This window comes from Saccostrea cucullata, unplaced genomic scaffold (assembly GCF_032062105.1).
Source record: "Saccostrea cucullata isolate Sc308-1 unplaced genomic scaffold, CSIRO_AGI_Scuc_v1 ctg783, whole genome shotgun sequence".
Classification (NCBI taxonomy): domain Eukaryota; kingdom Metazoa; phylum Mollusca; class Bivalvia; order Ostreida; family Ostreidae; genus Saccostrea; species Saccostrea cuccullata.
In genome coordinates, this window is record NW_026932035.1 from 285,843 (window position 1) to 294,251 (window position 8,409).

An 8,409-nucleotide genomic window follows, 5' to 3' on the forward strand; every position below is an offset into this window, starting at 1 on the left:
TGATATTTGTTAAATTTTGTTTTGCCATAAGTCAGTCTAATGGCTTAATTAAGGGCTTAGCCCCCCTTTTTGCAGATAGACACATTATAGGCATTGAACAGGGGGGCAAAGATTTAGCCCCTCTCCCCCCCCCATACACACATACACTTTCAACAGGCAGAGGTTTCAGTTTAGTCAAAGAAGGGTAAGTGGTAGGGTATGAGAAAAAAACTGGTATTGAAAGATGTTTTTCCTTAATGGTTACTGTGACCTACTTTTGGAATTTTGCAACAATGTTTTAATGTTTTTAACTTTTTAGATACTCATTGGCAAAGAATCATCAAACTGTCAGTTGATGTTATCTTGTGTCTTAACTGAAAAATAGGTCACTATGACCTTGTTTTGAATTTTAAAAATATCTGAAGTAGTAATTGGCTTTGAATCATCAAACTTTGTCAGTTGATTTATTATGAATCCTCAGAATAAGTCAACCAGAAAGTAGGTCATAGTGATCTACTTTTAGAATGTCAAGACCATATCTTAATATTTTGAGATATAAGAAATTTGAAATCATCAAACTTTTGTCATTTGATGCCATTTGGGGTCTTGAGTGTCTTTTCCTTAAAGTAGGTCACTGTCACCTACTTTTGGAATCTCAAGGCTATACCTGCCTATTTAAGATAGTAAGGGGCTTAGAATCATACTTTGCTAGTTGTTAGTTGCATCTTGGGTTCTCAGAGTGTTTTACCCAAACTGTATTACCTTTTTTGGGAATGGCTTTCAATAGAAGTGAGAGGTAGAAGAGTGATTCAAGGTCCTTGGGCCTCTTGTTGAATTTTGCAAGCTTTTTTTTTCAAGTTGATATTGATGTACGACATTTTGAAACCTTCATGCATTTGATCATTTAAAGAATGGAGGTGTACAAGACCAGTCCAATACCCCACTTTGAAAAAAGTCATTTCTCAATTCTAAAAGTTCATAAACAGTTGCACTTTTCAAAAAATTGTCAACATCATCTTTTACACATTTGATTCCTTTTTTGAATGAATTATTGATGGATAATTTATTGTCACTCATATTCAAGATATTGTGAAAAAAATAATTTTAAATAAGGGTTAACACGATTCAAACTCTCTCCAAAGACTACTGAATGTGTTCACCACACCGTCATGAAGTCTTCATGCTCCAGAAGTGTAGCAGTGTGATTTAAATATACAAATTTGCTGAGGAATACTTTTTCAAAACTTGAAAAAAGACTTAACTTTTCCATCATTTAAGAAATGAAGAATGGAGACTTGACCCATTCATGTTCAAAATTCATTTTTCATGGCTCTTATATACCTATTTTCCACTAAATATTCTTATCAATAACCATTAACTTTAAAAACAGATTATCAATTGAATTAATATGTTGTTCAGTAAAATAAACAATGTTATTAATGTGATGAAGATAACAATATGTACTTTAAACATAATTTTAGTACCAGCTAGGTAATCATGCATCTTTTCTGTGAACTTTAAAAATTGAGAAATATATTGTCTCAGAGCATGGAGTTGCCCTAGCCTTGTATGCCCTCTTAATTTCTTTTTCAGTTTAGGCATCATTGTACCTATAAAGTGTGGCAATCATAAAATAGGCCACAGTGACCAGCTTTCTGAATCATCAGAGGTTTCATCAAACCTTGTCAGTTGATGCATCTTAGAACAAGTTACAGTGAAACATAATTATAGTGAACACACAACAAATTAATGCTTACAGCAAAGTAATTTTCATTACCTTGGATAAAATAGTGTTATTATAGCTTGAGGGATATAATTAATATGCTTCTAATGAAGCAAAATTGGCAGTTTGATAATAGCATGTCAATACAAAGACCTTGTCAGGAAATACAATTTATCATTGAATCAAATGCTGACTGATCTTTTTCATACTAATTGTTAGTCCATTATTTATACACTAAATTGACGATGGATTTTTCTGTTTTTTCACGATCATGACAAGGAGCACAGGTGTGACCGGTTGGCAGGGGATGCTCACTCCTTCATGACTCCTTCATGGCACCTGATCTCGCTGCCAATGTTTTGGAGGTCCCATGTTTGCTCTGCTCCTATTTTGTATTGTTTTAATATAGACTTTTGATCTTGAATACTGTTCGTTATCTCCATCTGTTTCATTTTACTGTATATTTGACTCAGAAAGCCTAAGTGATTCCCCTTTTCTAGGTAACCTGAGTATACTCAGGTGACCTATTGCTATCCGTCTTCGTCTGTTGTCGTGCGGTGTGCGTCGTGTGTTAACATTTGAACATTTTTAGCTTCTTCTCTGCAACCGCTCAACCAATTTCAAGCAATTTTGGCATAAAGCATCTCTGGGTGAAGGGGAACATAAATTGTTAAATTCATGGTCCCTGCCCCCCTGGGGCCTGAGGGGTGGGGCCAAAACCACTAAAATTAGTGCCATCTTTAAAAATCTTCTTCTTTACTCCTGGATACCAAGCAGTCAAACTGTTGGCATAATTGTAATGAGCATTGAGTCCTCTACCAAAATTGTGAAATTCATGGCCCCAGGGTCAGGGGTTCTAGTGCTAGGGAGGGGCTATATAGTTTATATAGTGAAAATGCATTAATTCTTTGAAAATCTTCTTCTCTGCTCCTGGGTATTAAATGAACTAAGTACATAGTTATGATGTACAAGAGCACTTCTTTCAAAATTGTGAATTTTAGGGCCCCAGGGTCAGGGGTTCTGGTGTTAGGGCGGGGCTTTATTGATTATATGGTGAAAATGCATTAATTCTTTGAAAATTTTCTTCTCTGCTTCTGGGTATTAAATAAACTAAGTAAGTACATAGTTATGATGAGCAAGAGTGTCTCTACCAAAATTGTGAATTTCATGGCCCCAGGGTCAGGGGTTCTGGTGTTAGGGCGGGGCTCTATTGATTATATGGTGAAAATGCATTAATTCTTTGAAAATCTTTTTCTCTGCTTCTGGGTATCAAATAAACTTACTAAGTACATAGTTATGATGAGCAAGAGTGCCTCTTCCAAAATTGTGAATTTTATGGCCCCAGGGTCAGGGATTCTGGTGTTAGGGGGGGGCTCTATTGATTATATGGTGAAAATGCATTAATTCTTTGAAAATCTTCTTCTATGCTTCTGGGTATTAAACAAACTAACTAAGTACATAGTTATAATGAGCAAGAGTGCCTCTACCAAAATTGTGAAATTCATGGCCCCAGGGTCAGGGGTTCTGGTGTTAGGGCGGGGCTCTATTGATTATATAGTGAAAATGCATTAATTCTTTGAAAATCTTCTTCTCTGCTTCTGGGTATGAAATTAACTAAGTACATAGTTATGACGAGCAAGAGTGCCTCTGCCAAAATTGTGAATTTTATTGCCCCACGAGTTAGGAGTTCTGGTGTTAGAGCGGGGCTATATTGATTTATTATATAGTGAAAATACATTAAATCTTTGTAACCAAATTAAGCAATTGCTAAATGTATAGTTATGATGAGCAATGGTACCTCTTTCAAAATTGTGAATGCCATAGCATGAAGCTCAGGTGACCTATAAGGCCCATGGGCCTCATTTAATTTTGCAGGTTTCCATTGTCTGTTTCTTTAAATGCACATTTTGGATGCAGTGAAGGCTATAGGATCATCCAACCTGTTTAGTTCATGCTTATATCTTGGAGTATTACATGTTTAAGCAAAATGTTGGTCACTGCAACCTTTTTGTATCTCATGGTTAAAACCTGTCTTATCTGAAATGCTCTGGGAAACATTTTTGTGTCAGAATACACAGGGTGTCAGATTGCATGGTGTACAATAAAATGAAAATTAGTAGAATGGGAAAGAAATTTTACGTCAGAATTGATAATTGATTGCACAGGTGTCGGATAAGACATATTTTACTGTATTTAAACATTTACATGTACTAGTATTGACTGGCCTAGAATATATATATATATATATATATATCTTTCAGCTACTACGTGGCTTAGAATTGTCAAAATTTGACAGTTGTTTGTCACATCACGATCATTTCTATCTATCATAGTATCCAGAGGTGCACTTAATAGAGTGTTCCCTTAATCATGTTAATATTCTGTTCAGCAGTTTCAGAGAAGTTTTGGTATTAAGAATAGGACTGAAAGGCAGGACATATTATACACTCTATAACTTTGCATGGTTTATAAAAAAATCTATTAAAAAGAAATTGGGAAGCATTCTATACAATCTAATTAAAATTAGATGTTAAAAACTGCTGGCACATCACTCCACTAATATTGTAGCAAGTGTGCGAGCGGATCTAACATCTAATTTTAATTAGATTGCATTCTATACAAAGTACATTCAAATATGAGAAAATCAATGCATCTAACACAAACAATGTGCCTTCGCATGCGTCATGGCTGAAATCCTTGTGAACAGTCATAATTAATGACTCAGTCATCCTTTTTAAATCATTTTCTGCTTTAGCTGCATTTTTATTATAAAATTCTTTTGAGAAGAAAAAAATATCTTTATTTTTTATTGAAACAAAGCAAGAAAAATCAGTACAAATGCAAGCCCTACCGAAGCACCTTCAACCATTTCCATTTTGTATCACATTTACTTTCCTATGATTTTTTTTCCATCTTGAAGAATGACATAGCCAATGTGTTGTAATATTTAATCACAAAATAAACAAGGATGTTGTAAGATTAATTAAATGTCTATTGGGTTAGTGCTCTCTCAGCCAGAATCTTTTTGATCCTCTCCTGATCTGCTGTGAAATCCCGAGCTTTCTGTTTTAATAGAGCATCATTAACCTTTTTCGCTCTTTCATTTGCTCGATCGACAACTTTTCCAAATCTGTTTTTGGCGAAATACAAAATGCTTCCCCATCCCAATAAGAAGAATAAACCAACCTGTAAAAGAAAAAAAAATCACAATTCAGTCTCTGAACAAATTTTGTTCAGGTAAATAATATACTTTATATACTTGACCTTTCCGCCTTTCATCCAAGGATCGAGTCAATAGGAGTTTATAAACTTCAAGCTGCAGAACTGTAGCTATATATATTGAAACTCACTGGACTTTGCTGTAAACTCATTGAATGCAAACACTGTTTATTTCAAACACATGTTATTAAACAGCATAGCAAGGATAACCACATATACTTGCTCTAGTTGCTTATTATAAGTTGGATATTTGCGAGTGAAATTTCGGTCAAGAACTCTACACCTGCCCCACAACCAAGTCCTTGTAAATTTGATATTTAGTATCAAATCTAGTGCTTACAGATTTCAAGAGAATATTAATCTTGAATTGGCAACAGATTCTGGCTAAAACCATACAGTCCATAAAGCAGCTGAATGGCAAATTCTTTCCAAAAAAACTGTTAAAATGCATGCACAATTGAATGTATAAGCATGACAAAGGAACGAACTTGTATGCGAGTATAAACAGTAGATGCTAATCCAAGAAAAGTAATTGACATTTCGATAAGTCAAAAATGTCTCTTTTACAAAGCACATGAAATCAGCTATTTAGGCCTATCCCAGTTATAAACTAAGAAAAACTGTTGAAGAACCTTTGAATACTCACATGAAATAGTCCCCTCATTGAGTACTGATTAAAATGGTAGTGAAATCTGCCATATTTAGAAAAGGCTTGATCAGGCATGATACCATCTACTACTTCCTCAGACACCCGCTGCATAGGAAGGCCTTTGTCTGTCAATAAAAAGTTCTCATTAGAGTGGGCATGTAACAAATCTCTAAAACATGTACTAGAAGTATTTGTATTCCATCATTAAATGAAATACTACTAAAAGTATGATCACCTTGAGCTTGTTTTTCTATTTTATAATTAATCTACTTAAAGAACAGCATCTTATTACATGTGTATTTACCTTTGACAAATACAATGTAGAAATATTCCTTGGAGAAACAAATTCTTTTTAATATATCCCATCATTTGGTGTTTTTTGTGTTTTTGTTTATGTGCATGTTATGTCTGTTGATATTGTTATCTGTTCTATCAATTCATAAAAGTTAAAATGAATGCTTCTTAACTGAAAGCTACCAGCCATAGCAAAGACATCTTTTATTAGGAATACACGTCACTTACCCAGAAATTGGTCCTCTTTGTAGTCTTTAGGGAGAAAATCATACCTCTTTGGTGGGGGTGGAGGCTACGTAAAAGAAAATAATAAAAGTTTAATGAAACAAAATACCTAATGCATGTACCTTTAAAAACATTTTTTTTGTATTTCTTTTGTTAATTTAAACAGCACTCAATATTCTTTTTATGCATGAGTATCTCACTATCTAGGTAAAAGCTGGCCCTTGATATTGCAATATCACATTTTATTATTTCATACCCATAAGAACTTTTATGTCAGTAATCCTGTTAGCAATGTTTTAACAACAGAAAGTGACAGTTTAAAATTTAATTGACTTTGGATTGGAATGCCATACTTTGGCACTCATGGTAACTCTCCATTATATCTGTGAAAGTTTTATAATTTTGCGGATGTTTAGATGCAATGACAAAGTTACAAGGCTGAAAAATTACAAAGACCAGAACAAGGGAAAATTCTAGGGGGGTTTCCCCGCACAATTGATTTTTTTTTTTTTTTACAAGTGTCATTTTATCATTTTGTTGCATTGATAAGACTCTAATAAACATAAACCCTTTGTTTGTACAACTGTGAAATATACATCCACTACATAACAGAAAATCACTTTCCGCTTGAACACACACGATACACAGGTAATCAACAGAGAGAGTGTCTCAGAGATCGGGTAGTCCGTGCATCTAGTGAACTCACAAGATCACAGTACAATGTAGTTAGGTACCAACAACAGAAAACTGCATAGTTACGGTGCTGCTCAGTAATATTCTTTTGCTGATAAAATGCATGATTTTTAAACTATGAATAAACTATTATTCACACGTTTTAAAATTAAATTAATATAATTTTTTTACAAAACCAGGTTGGCTTAGCAAACCCCTCCAGTTTTCAGATTTCCAGTTTATGTAAATTTTTTTCTTCAGTTAAGACAGTTTGAAATTTCATTAATTGTACACGTGTGTTTATATTCCAAATCATATTGACAGTATATACTCAAGTAAGTTGAAAAGCACTAGTCAGGGATTCTGAAAATAATTCAATTTTTAATTTTTTTTAGTGTTTAAAAATTTTGCACATTAGTTTGCACAGAAGTCAGCTTGACATAGGACTAAATTAATTGTAGGTGCATTTAAAGTAAACTAAGACAACTTGAAGTCAACTGCTTGCATTCCTAAAATTGTAAGATTTAACATTTTTTTTAAGCAAAGTCTAAAGTCTTGTGTTAAAGTTAAATTAAATTGAAAACATTTTATTAAAAAAATTGTGATGATCGGTCTTTAAAAAAGCTACAAAAAGAACCCCAAAAATGCTGGAAAATGCACCATTTAGAACCATTTAAAACAAAATTTTCTCGGGGGACAACCCCCTCCCATGCCCTCCCTCTTCGGCCCTTTGGGCCTCAAACCCCCCCCCCCCCCCAATGAACTTCTGGATCCGCCACTGCAGAATGAAAATTCTTAGGTTTCTCCCCACAAAGAAGATTCGTCTAATAACAGAGATTTGCAACTCCGCCATGTAATTAAGAAAAGATCCTTTAAAAAACAAAACAATATATCTAATTTCGGAGTTTTAGTAGAACTTTCTAATCCTTTTGCTTTTAATTTATCCAAACCATCAATGCAGTTCGAATTGCCTCTTTTATTTGGTGTTGAGAGAAGATATGGTAAGACAAGTGCAAGGCTCTGAGCATATATATTCTAGGCAAGCTCAAATGATGAATTAACGTTTTAACCCAATTACACACTATAAATCTGTCACGACTGTAAATTTTTCCTAAACAAAAAAAGGATCTGACATAGGCCTCCAATCCATTTCACTTTGCCTAGCATTACAGAAACTAAAGGGATAAAAAATTTCTTACTGCTCGAATGAGTGACACAATATATGGATAATTGTTTAGACTGAAAAGTCTGCCAATTCTGGCAGAAATGTTCTGCTGAAACAAATATCTCTGTGGGTGCACCATGGTTTTGCTTCAAGGTGAGGAATATGGCGACCACAGGAGCATTCGGAACTGTTGTTGCCCGATGTATTCCGAAAGGAAAGATGTATCAAAATACCGAAAAGTAGTCGGAAATAAATAACTAAAAATGAACACATTTAAAAAAAAAATGATACAAACCATCAAATAGGTCGCAAAAATATATTTAGCATCAGCATTCTGCATTTCTAACCCCCCCCCAAAAAAAAAGTCCACCAGAAGAGGAGGTCCACGGGCCTTATAGGTCACCTGGGTATCTTGCAACAATTTTCCAAAATTTGGTTTTTAGACCAGAGAAGCTCGTTGCATGGGGGGGGGGGGGTGCTGAT

At 34.4% G+C, this 8,409-nt stretch overlaps 1 protein-coding gene across 1 annotated transcript; it reads right to left on the reverse strand.

Moving 5' to 3' along the window:
• Window positions 1-4,635: 4,635 nt before the first annotated feature.
• Window positions 4,636-8,133, reverse strand: LOC134234320 (uncharacterized). The gene is made up of 4 exons (XM_062716370.1): window positions 7,961-8,133; window positions 6,093-6,156; window positions 5,568-5,695; window positions 4,636-4,888 (listed from the first exon to the last, which is right to left on the reverse strand). Exons 1-4 carry the CDS (start codon window positions 8,063-8,065, stop codon window positions 4,694-4,696), a joined length of 492 nt encoding a protein of 163 aa, XP_062572354.1. The 5' UTR covers window positions 8,066-8,133; the 3' UTR covers window positions 4,636-4,693.
• Window positions 8,134-8,409: the final 276 nt, after the last annotated feature.

Excerpts from the sequence above, each read along its gene's own strand:
- LOC134234320 (XM_062716370.1), bottom strand. The coding sequence starts at position 8,065 with ATGGTGCACCCACAGAGATATTTGTTTCAGCAGAACATTTCTGCCAGA. Across the intron at positions 5,696-6,092 it reads CAAAGAGGACCAATTTCTGG|ACAAAGGCCTTCCTATGCAG; the intron begins GTAAGTGACGTG and ends TTTTATTGACAG. Across the intron at positions 4,889-5,567 it reads CAATGAGGGGACTATTTCAT|GTTGGTTTATTCTTCTTATT; the intron begins GTGAGTATTCAA and ends TTTCTTTTACAG.